The sequence below is a fragment of the Artemia franciscana genome, chromosome 8 (genome assembly GCF_032884065.1).
Source record: "Artemia franciscana chromosome 8, ASM3288406v1, whole genome shotgun sequence".
Taxonomy (NCBI): Eukaryota; Metazoa; Arthropoda; class Branchiopoda; order Anostraca; family Artemiidae; genus Artemia; species Artemia franciscana.
In genome coordinates, this window is record NC_088870.1 from 8,405,781 (window position 1) to 8,425,703 (window position 19,923).

Genomic DNA, 19,923 nt, shown 5'->3' on the forward strand with positions numbered 1-19,923 from the left:
AGATAAGTGTCCTGAGAAATTTCCCATGAGCTAGAAAACCTACAATCTAAGTACGAAAGCTTGAGTTCCTTATAACTTTGTAACAGGGAATTTACATCTGTAATTTGATTCATCATAGACTTAACCATTATAAATAGTTAATTTTGTGCGTTCAGCTATGCCAAAGAAAAACAGAAGGTAACTTCCCAGAATTCCGTGGTAAAAATATGTTCTTTAATTTCATTGGTTTACGTCTGTGATGCCTCGCCGTATGTCACCCATTTTATTTCTTAAGCGTCAGCTATTCACGAGACATTCAAACCATGCCTTTTAAAAACCTGATTGGGTAAAAATCCGTATCCAGAATATTTTTTTACTTTAGGGGGGGGGGAGACTCGGTTGGTGCCCCGTGAAAATACTTCATTTTCTGGGTACTTGCTATTCAAATTATCAAACAAACTTTGCTTTTCATTATCCCCCACCCCGCACCTCGGACAATGTAATTACCCCTCCCTCCCCGTGAAAAAAAACCGTTGGTGCGTGCCTCTGAGACCAAACAGGGAATACATGAGATACGACAAAAAAAAGAAGCTTGACCGAACAGTATTTACTAGGTTATGTCTTTTCCTTAATATTTTTTTGTTCTTTGCTTTTTGTTGTATGATTTGGTTTTAGAAGGCAGGCAGGGTAATAAAAAAGGCATTATGGTCTTAGATATATCTGAAGACAGGGAGAGCAACTACAGAGGGGCCTACATATCGAATCAAAACTTTTAACCTTTTCCAAGGGGTCCATCGCCCCTCCCTGGGGGCACTCGTTTACCCTAAGGAAATACGTCGAATATCTTTACATAAAACTTTAATAGACATTTACCGGATCCAAATAAAAATTTAACGGTCAATTTCACCGAAGACGACATCTAGGGTTCCAATAATAGCGACAATGTCAGCCAACATATGATTTCGACCAATATAGTCCAGGGCTGCCAAATGAGCGAAGCCAGGAGCCTTAATCTTGCAGCGATAGGGTCGGCTTGAACCATCCGAAACTAAGTAAACGCCAAATTCACCTTAAGGAAACAAAAACGTATGAATAATTCCTGACGTACAGTCATTTGAAGTTGAACCTTTTGAGAAGTGCCCACTGATAAATATTTCATTGCTAATAAATGTTAATATAAATAAATAAAGAGAAAAAGAGAAAAGACAGAGAGATTAAAAATTCCTTGCCAGTCCAGTTTTTTTTTTTACTACAATTATTTTTTTCTTACAAACTATTTGCCTAAAAAGTAAAATACTTTTGTCTTTTTTTCTTGTAATTTTTTTTATCTTATTTACATTTTATTTTTAATTTCTATTTATTTTTTCAATGTTTTTTTTTTTAAATGTTCCTGAAAAGTAAGAATTAAAAAGTAGAGGAAGAAGCCTTGACAGTTTTGAGTGTCCTTTCAACTCCTCTGCGAGGAAACTTTTTTCCACATGCATCAGTTACCATCAAGGCCGTGGTCAGAATTTCTCTTTGGGGGGGGGGTATTTTTTATACCAATTTTTTAAGCACATCAAAGATTTGTTTATCTACATTTTTGTTATGTGTTATGGGTAGGGGTTAGTCCTAATTTTATAACAGAAAATTATATTATTATATAACAGAAAATATAATTATTATAACAGGAAATCTTTGGACAAACGAAATTTTAAGAGCAGTACCACATTTTGATCACAGTTCCCAGGTTATGCCGTGAAAACAAATAAGCAAAAAAAATGAGTTGGATTTGACGTTATAAGCCTAGTTGGAGGGTTCTTGAGAAGGAAACATGTTAAGAAAACAATTATTACTTTATAATATGCGAAATAATTGTGGGTGACACATTTTGTATGCAACTAAGCTTTTTATTCATTTGTTTCAGTGTCTTTTCTGTTTCTCTAACAAATTAATAAATTTTTATCCTTCAGTTTTGAAAATCGCATAATCAATCCTGAAACACAGCGCCCTCAATTAAATTTATCTATAAGGGTGCTAAAGAAAATTGCAGTGACGTCAAAATAACCATGAAATAAGTTCCCGTTTACAGATGAGGTTAGGTTTTCTCTTAACATGTGCTATGAGAAATAACCACAGAGGACGTTTCTTTTAAGAAAAACAGCCAAAATCTTAAAGAAACGCTGCATTTAGCAAACTTTTCAAAACTAAAGAAACACTATTGCAAAATATTGGAAAATTTGTTAGAAAAAGAGGCAAAACAGTTAAATAAGTGGAGAAAAGGGTTAGCTGCATGCAAGATGTGTTAACTACAATTATTCTGCATATTATAAAGTAAGAATTGTTTTCTTAATATGTTTCCTTCTCAAGAGCCCCCTGCCAGGGCCTATACCTATTTGACAACACTTTTTGTCCGTAAAGAATCAAAATTTAACAACACGTTGATTCTCAGAGACAAATACAGCTTCAAAAGAAAGTTACACTACAAAATTAAAATTAAAAAAAGAAAAGAATTTAATTAAATTTGATTAAAAAAAGAAAAGAATTTAATTTTCTTTTTAATTAAAAAAGAAAAGAATTTAACAACACAAAATTTTCTCAGAGACAAATACAGCTTCAAAAGAAAGTTACAACACAAAATTAAAATTAAAAAGAGAAAAGAATTTAATTAAATTTAATTAAAAAAAGAAAAGAATTTAATTTTCTTTTAATTAAAAAGGAAAAGAATTTAACAACACAAAATTTTCTCAGAGACAAATACAGCTTCAAAAGAAAGTTACAACACAAAATTAAAAAAAAAAGAATTTAATTAAATTTAATTAAAAAAAGAAAAGAATTTAATTTTCTTTTTAATTAAAAAAGAAAAGAATTTAACAACACAAAATTTTCTCAGAGACAAATACAGCTTCAAAAGAAAGTTACAACTCCTTAAGCTGCTATTTATTTTAGCTTATTTTTCTGAAATTTTGCTCGCATTTCTTTTTCTTCTTTTATTCAGCGACAACTACCAAATAAAAAAACAGACTGGATATAGAGGTAGCTCATTGCCAATCTGAAACTGTATGAGACACAATTTGATCTACCGGACACAAATCTTTGTCCTTTCTGTGTGATTACTCAGGCTTTTATAGTGACTGCAGCATTTTTGTCTATTAAGATGTGAGTTTCACTTTTTTTTCATAGTTTGCGCTTAATTTAATCCAACTCTTTTTTTCTGTTGATAAAGGCTCTCGGACGTGGAGATGAAACATTCGGATATTTTTTAATAATTTATGTCTTGTTTTTTTTTTCTTTTCATTTTGTTCTTCATCACTTTTTTTGTAAATTCAATCCCTCTTTTTCTATTAATTTTTCTTAAATAAAAAGGAGTATGATATAAGAAATTATTTGCTTATGGAGGTCTAATATTAAAAAATGAAGTACAATTTTCTTGATTATTTGAAATATATATGGTTGCGTATGTTTCCACTTAATAATTTAAACAATCACATCATAGTCCTTTATATTCTGACTTTTGGTTTTAAGTTTTTGAATTATTTTTTGGTTTTGACTTTATTTGGTTAATAGTTTAATTGCTTTTTAGCTATATTTTGCTGATTATTCATCCAAGTTTCTTTTTTTAAACTTGCCACCCGCTACTGCCACTTACTGCATAAGTGCATGTTGAATTATTCTGCTGATTGTTCATTCATGTTGCTTTTTTTCAACTTGCCACTCACTACTACCACTTACTGCATAAGTCGATGTGGAATTATAATGCGGATTATTCATCCATGTTTCTTTTTCTTTAACTTGCCACCCGCTGCTGCCATTTATTGCATAAGTACACGTAGACATCTTTCGCATGAAAATTAAATTTCCGATTTGCTTAATGTTTTAAGATATTTAACTTTCGCTTTTCAAGGTTTAGTTTTTTCTAAGATTTAACTTAGTTTTTTGTAACCTTTTAAGATTTAAGGTTGTATAAATTTCCTCTTATCCAATCAGTTAGGTTCCACTGCCACTGTGCTTGGTACTTCAAGGATTTTGCCACAATTTTCCACTTGGAATTTTTTAACATATCCTATAAGGATATTGCAAAAGTCTTAAAAATTTTCTTAATTTTCTGAGACAAAAATTGTCTCAGAAACCTTAAATGGTTCCTAGAAAAATTTCTAGTTGAGAATAGAGACACAATCCTTAAGGATAAATTCAGGAGAGATAGATAGATAATTGATCCTAGTGTTAAACGCTTGCAAAAAAAAAAAAAAAAAAAAAAAAAAGCTTGCAAACGCATCATTATTCCTGCCACAAGAACTACCACTTCCTACATGTTACGACTTCCTAAATATTGTGTCTTTTTGCTTCTCTGACTTGTGACAAGTCAGAATTCGGCAAAATTCGGTAAAAATTCGTAGAGGCACGCAGCAAGTAGGTCAGAGTCAAGTTCGAGTCGGGATACCGACATTTTTTTTCTTTTTTAAATACAAACTTTTCTTTACCTTTGGGTGCTTCTATGGCTGTATACGTCTGGCCCGGTGGAACATTGAAACCTTCTGTGTATAGCTTAAAATGATGAATCAGGGACTCCATAGAAGACTACAAAATTAAAGCATATTAATCGATCATAAATTAAAATCTTACAGATAGTAAGTCAAAACGTCTTTTTAGTGATTTGGCTTCTGGGCTGCTCAAGTACAGCATATTATTCGATTTAAAGTTGATGGAGATTTTAAATCTAAGCGATGTTGCTGAGTACTTAGTGAAAGACTTCATAAAAAGCAGAAGAGTAATCTCGTTAATCAATGATAAATTGAAAGCCAATAAATTAAAGCGTGTTCTCATTAACTAGGCTTATGACTGGCTCACACAGCATATGATTCGAAATATGATTTCAGGTCAAATCTAAGATTTGACCTCCCATTCGCTAAATGGAAAGCAGGTCGTCCACAGTTCTCAGTGAACTTTGCCCGAGAGGGCAAGGGTTCGAATCCTATTGTATCCAATATTTGGTTTTGAACGGAGGTCAGTAGCGTGGCTCTGTTAGCTCAGCCAGAGTCGACCCGGATCCAAAATGGATACCTGGATTAGGTAAAAAGGAAGGGTCTGCGAAAGCACAGAATGATGGGCCTCTATCCCAATTGCACTTCCTGGCTGAAGGGCCTTGAGACAGAGATTGTACATTGTACAGCTTTAGCCGAACATACTTCTATCATCTGATTATGATCATGGAAACAATGAATTTAAGAAATCACTGGATTTAAGAAACAATTTATTTTCAAGTGACGTGGGGTTAAGTGATTGGTTTGTTTCAGTAATGAGTTCGAATGATTCTGTTTTCAATTTGACAATTAAAAACACAGCAAAATATGTTAAATTGAGAATGAAACGTAGAGTAAATTTATTATAGGGAGGGAGGCAAGTGCTTAAAGTGTTATTGTATGTATGTAAGTATTTTTCAATGCGTTGTTGAATAGTTATTTTGAGTATAAAGAGTAGTATTTTATGTATTGTCATGGCCCATTGAGTTTTGCAATAAATGTCTATCCATCTACGAAGACAGTCTTTGGATCATTTCAAATGCCGAATCAGGGGCTTCACAAAAAAGGTGAAAGAATGAAGTGCATTAGCAGATAATGAATTAAAGGCCAATAAATTACAAAGTTCAAAAGTAATGATCCCTGTAGTATGATTAATCGATGGGTGCAACCATTTGTTGATAGAATGTACATTATAATGAAAAATAAAAATGTGTTTTATTATTACTGTAAATTCTTCGCACAACGTACACCTCTTCGAAAAAAAATATATAATTAATTTTGTTTTCATTGAATTTGTACTAGCCTATATTATTTTTTTCTTCAATCCAAAAAATTAATAAGTTGGATTCGTATGTGATTAACAGTTTTATTAACAATCAAATAAGCCAAAAGCTAAAAGTCAATATATTAAAAGGTTTCTGAGAAAATGAAAACGATCCTGTAAAATTTTCTTTCAGAAAACGATGAAAGAAATATTTGTACTCCCTTTAAGCGAGCAATTGTATATGTGTGTATTCATTTTTTTCTAGAAAGAGGCTCCATACTTTTTTTTTTAATTAAAACACTGATATTTTTGACATGAAAAAACAAAACAGAATCTACACATGTCACGAGTTTAATAAAATTCGTTTAGAGCCTTAATTTTGGGAAAACATTTTTCATAGAAATGACATAACATTCATATGCATTTGCAGAGCAAGATTTGCATCATTTTTTCCCAAGGGGGGTGATGGTCACTTTGGCATATATGACGCATAAGAAATTAGACAATATGAAAAATGACTCCGAAAAGCTAAAGCGAAAGAGTGGAACAATCAACAGCTAGAATCAGATTAAATTACTAACGGAAATTCTGCACAACGAAATCTGCGGTTAGAAGCCACGTCGAAATTACAAAGGAATGAAGGAAGGTGTTAGTTTAGCGTCTGAGAAGGATAAACAGGGAGGAGGAATTGAATTGACACAATAATTTTTCAATTTGATTTAAACTGACGATTTGCTATTCTGGAATGAAGGAACTTGTTATTTTAGCGTTTGCAAAGGAAGGAAGGATACAAAGGAAAGAAAAAGTGAATTGATGCCAGAGTTTTTAATGTAACTGAAGTTGTAGTCATATTGACTTAAAACTAAAAAATATCACAATAATTTTGCTACTACATAAAGAGCAAATTAGATATTTTTTCTGAAGTCTGACCGTACCGTAATTGGTGTCTAACACGCATGCCAAATTATACAAGATGACAAATGCCTCCGAAGAGCTATGGAAAAGGGCGTGGAACAAGCAATGCCGAGAAGCACTTTGAATTACAAACGAAAATGTTGCACAAATAAATCCACGGTTGGAAAACACATCGAAATTACAACAAAATGAAGGGCAAAATTTATTGTAACATCTATGAAGGATAAACAAGAAGGTGGAATTAAATTCGCGACTGAATTTATTCATTCCAGTGAAATTGTTTATTTGCCACCTCAGAATGAATCAATGTGTTATTTTAGGGTCTGTGACGTATAAAGAGGAATGAGGAACAAACGACAGTGAAAATTACATTGCATTGTGAACAAAAATGCTGCACAACGAAACCTACCGTTAGAAGACAAATAGAAATCACAATAGAAGTAAAGAAAGCGTTATTTAGCGTCTTTGAAGGGCAAACAGGAAGGAGGTATAGGATTATTAGGTATAGGTATAGGATTCAGACCAGAATTTGTTAACTCAATCGATATTGATGATTTGCTACCATGTGACTTGAAATTAAGAATAAGAGGATAATTATGCTAACGCCTAATATAGATATTTCAGAGGGAATATGTGATGGAACATGCCTGGTTGTTACTGAATTATACAAAGAAAAGTATTATAAAAATATTTGTATTACAAAAAGTATGCAAAAATATGATTACTGATAAAGAGCTGAAAAAAATTCCTTTTAGTATCTAAAACGTAATGCAAAAAATATACAAAATGATGAATGAATACGACCAGTTAAAGCAAAAGGCATGAAAATATGTTTTATATAATGGAGAACGAAAATGAAACACGACAAGATCTGCGGTTAGAAGATATGTGAAATCATAACGGATCAAAAATGAAAATGATGGACAACGAAATCTGTGGTTGGAAGATAAGCGACAGTGAGAATCACAACGAACCTCAGAAGAATACAAATCTTATAAAACATATGATTCTATAAAGGATAACAGGGAGGAGGGAGATCAGACTGGCCATGAACGTGTGGTATTTAGTTGAATTTACATGCCACACGGTGAGACACTACCACTAAAGAAGGTTATAGAATTGGTGGAATACTTTTAAGATGTGAAAATCCTCCTAGTTGTGATATGTGATGTGCATCTGTAGGAGAAAGCACAATGAAGAAGCACTCATACGGAGACTTGAGCTTTGGGATTACCTGGTTGGAGAGGGCCTTGCTTGGTGCAACCAGGGTTCAAGCCGTACATTCACAACGAAAAGAAGGAGAGAGGTTTAGATCTTACAATAATCTGAGAGAGTGATAAAGGAATAGCATGTGAACGATCTTTTGTCATTCTCTGACCATTGAATAATAAGATTCAAAATTGATATATCCAAGCGACAAAGGAAACTTCTGAGGGATACAAGGAAATGAACTGGCACCCCCATAATCGAGTGCTAGCCGAAAAACTTGCCAATTTGCTCCCCGACCCGGAGTATCCGAAGAGGGTCAAAATGTAGGACCAATTTTATTTATTAACTTTAATTAATTGGTGTTGATAATTTAAGCTTTGGTAGTTTAAAAATTATGGATAATTATTTCTGAAATGGAATTATTTTTAAACACAGAAGTTGCCACTAATTAACAAAAAAGGGCCAAAGACAATAAAAAAGAAAAAGTTATTCAAATATACAGCTTCCATCTATCATGTAAAGCCAAGCATAGTTCTATTACTGGCACAACCAATGCCATACAACCAAACACTATCATTTTACACTCTCACTTAAATGGTTTAAAAAACTACAAAACACAAAGTTATATGACTTATTCTTTTTCTAATTAAATCTTTAAATATTAATAGAAGAGACAATATTTTAGTACCACAAAGCAGAAATCTGCAGAAAGAGTTTTACAAAATAAACGCCAAAATACCTTCATTTCACCTCTTTTAGGAGGCACAACTTTAGAGTCGTCAGCACGGATTTCACCAGCTGGCATTTTATTCAAACACTGCTCAATGATCCTCAACGACTGCCTCATTTCTTCCATTCGGCATAGGTAACTGAAATGCAAAGTTGATTACGTAATGTTGCTCTTTCACTCATCCTGTATATTGTTGGTTCATCCTGTGTATTCTGCAGTGTTTAGTGAAGGGCGTCTGGCAAGAATCCAAACTTCACTTAAGCAGTCGAATTCTATTTATTTAACATAATACCGATTTCATTATTTTCTTTTTTCACATCGCCTTTCGGATGGGAAGATTAATTCGCAGGCTGCCCCCTTCCCCCCTGCTCGTTTCTTGCTACTTTCTTATTGAAAAATATTGCTTTCTAAGTTTAATTCTGACAAGGGTCGAACTTAACTTCATCAGTCAGATTTTACGACATCTGACAACAATGTTGGCAAATATTTGGTTCGCTCCAGTTTCAAATAACAGTTGAAAAATTCAAAGGAAATCAGAAGAACCAGAATGGTCTGAGCAGATTTGACTAATAAGCGTTTTGATCAACTATTATTCACTGCTCCTTGAAGACTCTCTCATGTCTTCGAGCTGACAAAGGTAACTGAAAAGTTGATTGAATATTATAGTTGATAAACTTACTATAAACTCAGTTCGATTCACACTCTGTACACTGCAGTGCTCTTATCAGTGCTCTCTATCAGTACTATAGCTAATAAACTTAATATTAACACAGTTCGATTCACCCTCTGTACACTGCAGTGCTCTCTATCAGTACTATAGCTAATAAACTTAATATTAACACAGTTCGATTCACCCTCTGTACACTGCAGTGCTCTCTATCAGTACTATAGCTAATAAACTTAATATTAACACAGTTCGATTCACCCTCTGTACGCTGCAGTGCTCTTAGCGAAAAGCACTGTTTTGGTAAGAGTCAAATCTCGCTTTGGCAGCTAGGTTTATGCTGCCCCGGGAAAAACACCATGTATGCAAATTCTTGGTTCGATCTCAAAACAGAGTTGAAGGATTCGAGGGAAACTCAAACAACCTGAAGTCCGTACACAGATGAAATCCTAGATTTGATTGTATTTCTAGGCACTTATAATTCAAGATGCCATTTTTTTTTTTTTTTTTTTTTTTTTTTTTTTTTTTTTTTTTTTTTTTTTTTTTTTTTTACTATTGCTCCCCCTCTAGAAAAAAATTGAGTCCCTCCGCAAAAATTTTCTCGGTACGTACAAGCAGGGAATTACATATCTACTAAGTAAGTTCACCCTGGAATATTCTACCCTATATTCTACAGTTCAATGACAGGGAAGCAGAGAGTTGCGCAGGATTAAGGGGCCTGGGATTCGTACACACATGAAATCCTGGACTTGATTGCATTTGTCGGCACTTACAATGCAAGGTATCCAATGTTGTCTTATTATTATTATTATTGCCTCCCCCTTCGAAAAATTATCAATATACTATAACCAATTATGTTCCCCCTCCAAATTATCAAGGGATTTGACCAGTGAGCGTTTTGTTCAAGCACTATGTAGCGACCTTTAGCAACTCGCCTTTTTCCAATCAATAAAGGTAAGTGAAAAGTTGATTAAGTGCAGCAGCTATTTAACTAATTATAGGTATATTTTGATACCCTTTCTGTTTTTCTATATTAGTTCTTAAACCTATTTCTGCTTTATTCACAATAATACTCACCAGTTTTCTAAATTTTAATAAACAATCTTTTCTACTACCGACTTAATTTGATGCTGTTAAGAAAAAAAAAAATAATAAACATGGCAATGAAAGTGGATCTCTAAATCGGTCTATCTAAATGGTGTTTTCTAAATTTTAATAAAATATTTTTTCTACTACCGACTTAATTTGATGCTGTTAAGAAAAAAATAATAATAAACATGCCAATGAAAGTGGATCTCTAAATCGGTGTACCTAATGGTTTTTTCTAAATTTTAATAAAATATTTTTTCTACTACCGACTTAATTTGATGCTGCTAAGAAAAAAATAATAATAAACATGCCAATGAAAGTGGATCTCTAAATCGGTGTATCTAAATGGTTTTTTCTAGATTTTAATAAACAATTTTTTCTACTACCGACTTAATTTGATGCTGCTAAGAAAAAGAAACATGCCAATGAAAGTGGATCTCTAAATCGGTGTATCTAAATGGTGTTTTCTAAATTTTAATAAACAATTTTTCTACTACCGACTTAATTTGATGCTGCTAAGAAAAAAAACATGCCAGTGAAAGTGGATCTCTAAATCGGTGTATTCTAAATTTTAATAAACAATTTTTTCTATTACCGACTTAATTTGATGCTGCTAAGAAAAAAAAAAACTTGCCAATGAAAGTGGATCTCTAAATCGGTGTGTCTAAATGGTGTTTTCTAAATTTTAATAAACAATTTTTCTACTACCGACTTAATTTGATGCTGCTAAGAAAAAAAAACATGCAAGTGAAAGTGGATCTCTAAATCGGTGTATCTAAATGGTGTTTTCTAAATTTGAATAAACAATTTTTTCTACTACCGATTTAATTTGATGCTGCTAAGAAAAAAAAACATGCCAGTGAAAGGGGATCTCTAAATCGGTGTATCTAAATGGTGTTTTCTAAATTTTAATAAACAATTTTTCTACTACCGACTTAATTTGATGCTGCTAAGAAAAAAAACATGCAAGTGAAAGTGGATCTCTAAGTCGGTGTATCTAAGTGGTGTTTTCTAAATTTTAATAAACAATTTTTCTACTACCGACTTAATTTGATGCTGCTAAGAAAAAAAAACATGCCAGTGAAAGTGGATCTCTAAATCGGTGTATTCTAAATTTTAATTAACAATTTTTTCTACTACCGACCTAATTTGATGCTGCTAAGAAAAAAAAAACATGCCAATGAAAGTGGATCTCTAAATCGGTGTATCTAAATGGTGTTTTCTAAATTTTAATAATAAACAATTTTTCTACTACCGACTTAATTTGATGCTGCTAAGAAAAAAAAACATGCAAGTGAAAGTGGATCTCTAAATCGGTGTATCTAAATGGTGTTTTCTAAATTTGAATAAACAATTTTTTCTACTACCGATTTAATTTGATGCTGCTAAGAAAAAAAACATGCCAGTGAAAGTGGATCTCTAAATCGGTGTATCTAAATGGTGTTTTCTAAATTTTAATAAACAATTTTTCTACTACCGACTTAATTTGATGCTGCTAAGAAAAAAACATGCAAGTGAAAGTGGATCTCTAAATCGGTGTATCTAAATGGTGTTTTCTAAATTTTAATAAACAATTTTTTCTACTACCGACTTAATTTGATGCTGCTAAGAAAAAAAAACATACCAGTGAAAGGGGATCTCTAAATCAGCGTAATTAACCTCAAAATCTGCTGGAATTCAACATGTGCACTAGGTTTCAAAACAACATGTTTTGAGCAGCCTGTGCAGGATAAAGAAAAAAATATACTGATTAAACTTAATGTCATAAAAATACTTACTGGTACTATCAATAGACGATAAACTTCAAATTTTACTAAAAGTCTGAAGGGATACTAAACTTCATACGAACATGCTCTAATGCATGTTGGGAACCGACAAGCATAAGACTTAACTATGGAGTAGATTCGTATTCAAACTGATACAAATACTACTGATATACTGCCTCCGCCCCTATAGACTGCCCCTTCATGCAACTTCTTCAAATTAATCATGCTGACATATAATTTATATATGTTCATATAAACATGAGGATTTTTTATATTGACATCTTCATAAAAATAGAAATTACATTAATGTTGATGTTGTTTGATGTTACAAAAACAGGAATTTACTGATCGTAGCAAACGGCGAGTATGAATCTTAAAATGTTCTGAACATCACATACTCAGTAAGGCAGGTTTGGGAAAAGAAAACAATTGTTATAATTATACTGATTAAACTTAATGAAACAAAGAAACTAACTTACCATGGAAAGGGATAATTATTGAAAGTAGACACTGAACTTCAAATCAACATTTTCATGGGTCATAAAATAAAAAAAAAAAATGAAAAAAAAACATTACACTGATAATGACTTAGTTTGAACCTACAAAAAAAAAAGAAAGAAACTTACCGATCATAACAATCCCCCTTTGTGCCGATTGGAATATCGAAATCAACCACATCGTAAGCATCGTACGGCTGAGACTTTCTCAAATCCCACTTAATTCCTGAGCCACGAAGCATTACACCACTAAAAATAACAATAGATAAAGAAAATTAATAAATGAAAACACCCACAAATTCAAATAGACAAAAATAATCTAAGATCTGTATCCATATTTAGCTACAGATTATACAATCATTATATACTAAAAACAAGTCAATATATACGATAGAAATAAAGTACATCGTCATGGCACAACAGTTAACTTTCTCGATACGATATTTTATACGATAAATATACGATACGATATACGAGACGATACGATATACGATATATATACGATATTTACGATATAAATATACGATACGATATATAGACGATACGATATATACGATACGATAAATATACGATATTTTATACGATACGATATTTTTATACGATAGAAATAAAGTACATCGTCATGGCACAACAGTTACCGTTTGTCTACAATTAGTTGAGAGGCTTTAACACTACGTACGTAACTTTCTCTGCTAACTGGTAAAGTCATGTTACGTTCTTTAACACTCAAACAAGTTCCTTAACACTAGGCCAACGTAAACATCCTAAATCCGTCATATGATCCTTAGTCTGAAATCACCGTTTCCAAGCTATTCAAATATTAAAGTGTGGAACTGAGACGAGGATTCAAGCTGTCTATTTCAAAAATAAAGTTTAATTTACCAAATTATTTATTAGTTTATGCAAGATTTATTATTTTAATCTCAAATTTCATTTATTGCTCATTCAGAAATTCAATTTTGTTACAACTAACTTTAACCATAATGTTAGATAAACTTACGAAATTTAAAATACTCATTAATTACGTACCGTATAATACCGTAAAATCTCCGGCGTGGCAAAAAAGTAATGAAACTGGCAAGAGTTAAAGTAATTTGGCAAAGCTGCGTTGATTTCCTTTGTAAAACACGTATATCAGTACCTACCCATAGCCCAGCGTGAGTTTTAACTTTTTCCGTTCACTACGTGATTTTCATTACTGCTACCAGCGAGGTTGTGTCTTGGTTGTGCGTCACGCAAAATGGAACGCCAGAACTTTGAGCGGTGTTGTACTATTATGATTGTGTTAAGCTTGGAGAGTTGGCAAGAGTGATGTTTGAAAAGTTAAAACATGTCTATATATACTAAAACCAATTGAAGATTGAATTTCCGATTTTTCCTCATTTTATTAAGAGGTATATAGTTGTGTAGGTTTCCACTTAACCAATCTAAAGATCAATATTTCATTTTTACTGCCCTGGGTACTTTAAGCGAAGTAAGGTTTCAAAGTGTTTCATATCAACATTGAACTGAGTTAGGTTTATTATATAGGGTGGGCGAAAAGTCACTGACCCATTTCAATTTTAAATAACTTTTTTATTCCAACAGTTATATCCATGAAATCTTAGTATCATAAAGTCAAGGCGATGGAAATTGATTTTCTATCACGTACGTATACCATACGTTGTACCTATACCGTATCTCGTTATATACCGTAGTTTGTGCGGTACTGAATTTCTCCATAATTAATTTCCAGGATCTAAAAAAAATAAAAATATTAAGAAAATAAAAAATATTAAGAAATAAAAGATATTAAAAAATAAAAAGGGTCAGTCACTTTTGGCCCATCCTGCACAGCTAATACTAACTACATTTCTTTTGACAACTAAAGCAAAAATGAATAAACAAGTTGAGTCCTGATTCGGTGCAAAGCTAATTTCAAACCCTCGTGAATTTTGTGAAACAGATATAAACTACTACAAGCTTTCTCATTTTTCACGTATTACTGAGTTTTTTTTTTTTGAGGATTGAAAAAATCCTCATCAAAATCGATTAACAAGACCAATTAGATAGCCTCGATAAAGACCACATCCAGGAGATTTCAGATTTCATTTCATCCATAAATTAAACCTAAAGTAAACTAATACTAATTAATATTTCGTTGTAAAACTAACGTAAGAACGTGTTAAGTCCAAATCGGATGCAAGAACTAGCCAATACCAAGCTTAAAATTTAGGCGATACGGAGCATAAAGTGAAGACCCGCCATAGAAATGAGCCAATGAGGTTCGGCTGAAAAATTAGTTGAGTCTTGATTGGATGCAAAAAAGCTAAGTTCTTATTCGATGAAAAGACGACGCAAGTCCTGGCTCAATACCAAAACGAATTACGGCCTCATTCGATGCAAGACTAACTAAATCGTAATTCAGTACGAGAACTAGCTACATCCCAATTCGGTCCAAAACTAGAGAACAGAATAATGTTTGTTTGCTAATGTAGCTAAAGTACGTTGATTTGTCACAAAACTTATTTTATTTTAGTCAAAACGAAAAAAAAAAAAATGGAACAAACTGACGTGTTTTGTCTTTATACGTAAGATTTAGGTAAAACGATTTTATTGCTTTGCTAGAATTTCATATTACGAATCAACCCAGACATACACAATAACAGATATCAGTCACCTTGCCTTGTTTTTCTGCTTGAACTGATCTACTCAAAGTGATTAAAAACAACAACTAAAGTCTACCAGCCGTTAGTTTCTTTCCTTTTTCTTCTAGTTGTATAGGATTTGTATTTTTCTAATCTTTGTCTATAAGGTTCAAGCGGTTTAATTTTTTTTTTTCATATTCTCCCCTTTTTCCGTCGATAAAGGTTTTCTGGATTTGCTGCTGAAATATTTCGACTTTATTTCATAATTTATTTGACTTTTTTTTAGCGTTCATGGTCTTGTTAAAAATCTTTTTTTGTAAAGGTCAAGTAGTTTACGCTATTTTTTTCTCTCATTTTCTCTCATTTTTCAGTTGATAAGGGAATCCGAACGGGAAGCCGAAATTTTTGGACTTTTTTCATTATTGGTTTAAAAGTTATTTGCTGTTTTATCGTTAACTGTCTTGTTTAAAAACCTTTTTCTGCAAGGTTATAGTAGTTTGAGCTTTTTTCACATTTTCTCCCCTTATTCCGTTGCTAAAGGCTTCCAGACTTGAAGCCAGACTTGAAGCCAAAATTACAAATTACAAAATTACAAATTAGACTACAAATTTAGAGATTTAGACATGATTATATTATAAATTTATAAATCTTAACATGGTTGGTAGTAGATCAATGTAGAGTGATATAAATCAATGACTGTGGTGGATAAGCAATTCTGGCATCATCCAGCCTATGATAAAAGTATGCTTCTAATATTTTCATAATTTTGAACCGCAAAAACGAGATATTTAAGCTTTTCGTGTTAGAAACGCAAAGAGCATCATTTTTAGCCGAGTAAGTGCATGTATATATATATATATATATATATATATATATATATATATATATATATATATATATATATATATATATATATATATATATGTGATGACTTGCCTGAATCCCCAGTTCAAAGCATCTTCAGCTGATACAACCCCAATGTCAACTGTTCGTTGTTTCCAAATTCGATTTTCAGTCAAAACATCTTCTACTTCATCAAGACGTTGACCAAACTGTTTAATAAAAGTGTATATGTCGTCCATCAATCCAAGGGGAAGGTCCTTAAAAACAAAAGGAGGATTTAGAAAGTGACTGTCATGGTTTCAAAAACTGTAAAATAGGAAAAAAGGAAGAAAATATAGAAGCAAAATAAAACACAAGATTTAAGCAGAAACAATAACGAAAAATGAAACATCTGCTTCCTAGCACAGACATGTTTAATGAAGCATACATGTAATTCATTAACTAAAGGTTATCGTACTCCAAAACAAAAGGAACAATTGGAGAGTGATTGCCAAAACTTCAAAAACGTAAAAGAGGAAAGGAAAGAAACACAATAGCAAAACAGATTAAAAATCTGAAGCAAAGTAAAATTCAAAAACGGGAAAGAACTGGCTCCTCTCTTAACACAAGTACACGCAAGCACTTGATAGAGGACATGCCCTTCAAGCTAACCAGCGATGAGAAAGAAGAAGATATTGAATATGTAGACGACGGTACAATCCTCAATGAATCAACCGTCCAAACCATGAGCATATTGCAGAGAATGGCAAACAGTGCTACCCGACAGAGTTGGGCATCAGTGTCACCAAGATCAAGAACCTGCCAATGAACAGAAATTCGTCCGTTACCTTAAATAGACAACAGTTTAAACAGGATTTCTCTTTTCTTCGATCACTGATTATTATCAAGGGCGGGACCTCAAACGAAATCAAGGCTTGAACAAGTATGGCGTGGAGTACTTTCGACCAGCAACGAAAGTCATTGGTCCACGTATTCATTCTTTTGTGCTTTATGGGTGCTAAACCTGCCCACTAAAGTCAGAAGAAGAGGGCTCATTTTACATCCTTCACGAAAAGGGTATAAGAGTTATTTGTCATGAGAATCTGAGCCAAAGAAGAAACAACGAGTACCTTATACAAATGTGTAATCAGAAGCATTCATCATCCGCTATCATCAAGAACAGAAGGTTCAGATGGTTTGAGCACGTTATACTGCTCCCAAGCGAGAACCTGACCCGTAAGTCCCTCAAATTTAACCCCTCTTTCCAGTGGAAGAAAAAGCAAGGAAGACAAATAAAATCCCAGTGTGCCACAAAGAGAAAAGAGCCAGAGCCATTGGATGGGTTCCAGAAGCACGGATGCAAACGGAACTAGCCATGGCTGGAAACCATTCATCCCAAACAATAAACCGAAAAGAGTATCAGACAATGGCTTGGCACATTCCTGGTGCCATGTCGGGTTGAACATCGTATCCCTCGTCTCAAATACAATCAAGTAAGCAAGTCTTATGAGAAAGAATTTTATACAATTTTTTAAGACAAGAGTCAATATTCATTTATGTTATTAGACCACTTATTAGACGAAAAAAAATACAACAACTAAGTTCTAAATGGATCAATTAGAACTAAAGATAGAATAACAGTCTTACGAGATATACTCCACCAGGTCGAACATAAGCGGCATGCATCCTAGCACCAGAGACTCGCTCATAAAATTCCATCATTTTCTCTCGTTCTTCAAAGAGCCAAAAGAACGGAGTCAAAGCTCCAATGTCCAAAGCATGGGTGCCAACTTGCATCAAGTGATTTAGAATGCGAGTTATTTCGGCGAACATTGCTGAAAACATATTCGTAAAATAAAAATAAAGTAAACATCGACTAAACCATCTAGATAATATTTCAATTAGCTCAGTATTAACTTTACAGACAGTAAAAAGGAATAAAAAGAACTGAAAAAACAACAACATTGCAATCTATTCAACAGTACTGAACCAGTAGAAATGTTCTGACAACTAACAAGCGGAGGTTTCAAACACCTTCCAAACAGTTCGTGTAACGAACTATTAAAGCCAAACTCTAACCAAAACTCTACAAAAAAGGAGTGCTGATAACAATAGGTAAATCAAAAGAGCTGGTTTTTTATTGTGAGTCTTTTTCCAAGAACAAAAATAAGGTTTTCAAAGAAAAGTAAAGAGCTCGGTTAAACCACAAAAAAGGAGAAATAAATTAAAATAATCTTTCAGACGTAAAACTATCACAAATCACCATTAGTAAATAAACTATTCCCAAAACGAACAGAAATTACAAAAACTAACTGAGTCCAAATCAAAACGAGCAGAAATTAACATGAGTAGGGCTGATAGCACTCATGCCTTCTCAAGACCAGAAAATAATTTGTACTTTACTGAAAAAAAAGACAAGTGAATGTGAATTGTTAGTTTCATATATTTATACTGATATATATTATTATAACTTTCAATTTATTAAAGTTAAAAAGTGTGGATGGATGATAAACTAAATATCAACAAGTGAAACGACATCATTTTTATACAATTCTGAAAGAGGGTTATGCACACTTTGCCTTTCACCAATTTTGACTATCTGTCTTGGCACAGAACAAAATATGATGAAAATATAATACTTTATTAGAAAAATTGTAAAATTACCACTTAGAATTATGAACCCAGAATGCAGAAATGTTAAGAATCGCGTTTAAAGGAGGTCGTCCTTCTGCCTTTACTGCCGTCCGCCACATTTTCAGGCTTTGGCAAATCCAAAATCTTCATTTCAAAATCCATGTTCAGACACTATCTTCTATCACTATGTGTAGCAAACTAAATTGAGTTCTGTCTTTGTGCCTATGAAACCGGATTTCCTCAACAGAATGTGTTCTGAATTGAATCAATTGAACAATGAACAAGCACCAAATATTTAATTAAAATGTACCTGCATAGTAGTAAGTTTCACGAAAGAAGCCAACTTCACTTATTGAGTGTGTTCTGAATAAAATACAGAGCACACTATTCTATTCATGAAAGCGAAAATGTTACTGATCAGAAGAAACAACCAAATCAAAGAGGAAATTCCCGTGTAAATAAAGCGTGCAGGTATTTCGAAGGAGGCTCCCGCAACAAAAACTCTCAAATTTTTATCACAGTTCACCAAGTTACTTTTAATTCAAACCTGAGTTTAAACCATCAAATTCAGCATATCAGTGCCTATTGCAGAGGCTTCAATCCTATCTACAAGAATTAGAAATTTTGCATTCTTTCTGAGAAGGGATCAGGTATATGGTTTTATTCTTCTTGCATCTTCATTCTACTTTTTATCGGATCATCACCTAGAATCACTATTTACAAAATATAGGGCAAGGGCAAATCGTAGCAATAACTGAATTTTCTGGTGCCCTAGCACTGCCTAAGTAAAGGACGATGTGGGCACAATGTATTTATTTTTCTTTTAGACCAGGGCAATTCGTATCGAAGAAATTGTTGTAGAAACTTCAAAAAGGCCTCATTCGATTGGAAATTGAAAGGGCTTGTGCCCTTTTTAATAGTCGAAAGTTATCGGAGGGCAACTAACCCCCCTTTCACAAACACCTTTTCCCTTAACACATTCAATCAAAAATTTGAAATAGCTATTTTGTTAACGCACTTGAAAGATCCGGTATTTATGTCTTTGAGGATGAAAACCCACCACAGCCCTCATGGCAAGGGTTGTAAGTTATGCCCTGGGGCATCTTTAAATAGAAAGGGTAATAAACTTCGGAAGGGATCATTGGATTGGTAATCAAAAGTTCTAGTGCCCTTTTTAAGATTCAGAGTAATCGGAGGATGGATACCCTCCCCCCAAAGTCTCAGAGCA

The 19,923-nt window shown here is 33.1% G+C and overlaps 1 protein-coding gene across 1 annotated transcript in view; it reads right to left on the bottom strand.

Annotated features, from left to right (window-relative positions):
* Positions 1–820: 820 nt before the first annotated feature.
* The window catches only part of LOC136029938 (NADH-ubiquinone oxidoreductase 49 kDa subunit-like), a 41,513-nt gene continuing 22,410 nt past the window's right edge, over positions 821–19,923 (bottom strand). The window contains exons 4-9 of the mRNA XM_065708475.1: positions 17,709–17,896; positions 16,176–16,339; positions 12,742–12,861; positions 8,606–8,735; positions 4,440–4,536; positions 821–1,048 (exon numbers count right to left, since the gene is read on the bottom strand). Of these exons, the coding sequence (XP_065564547.1) occupies positions 870–1,048; positions 4,440–4,536; positions 8,606–8,735; positions 12,742–12,861; positions 16,176–16,339; positions 17,709–17,896 (878 nt within the window). The 3' untranslated portion in view covers positions 821–869. The remainder of the gene's footprint in view (positions 1,049–4,439; positions 4,537–8,605; positions 8,736–12,741; positions 12,862–16,175; positions 16,340–17,708; positions 17,897–19,923) is intronic.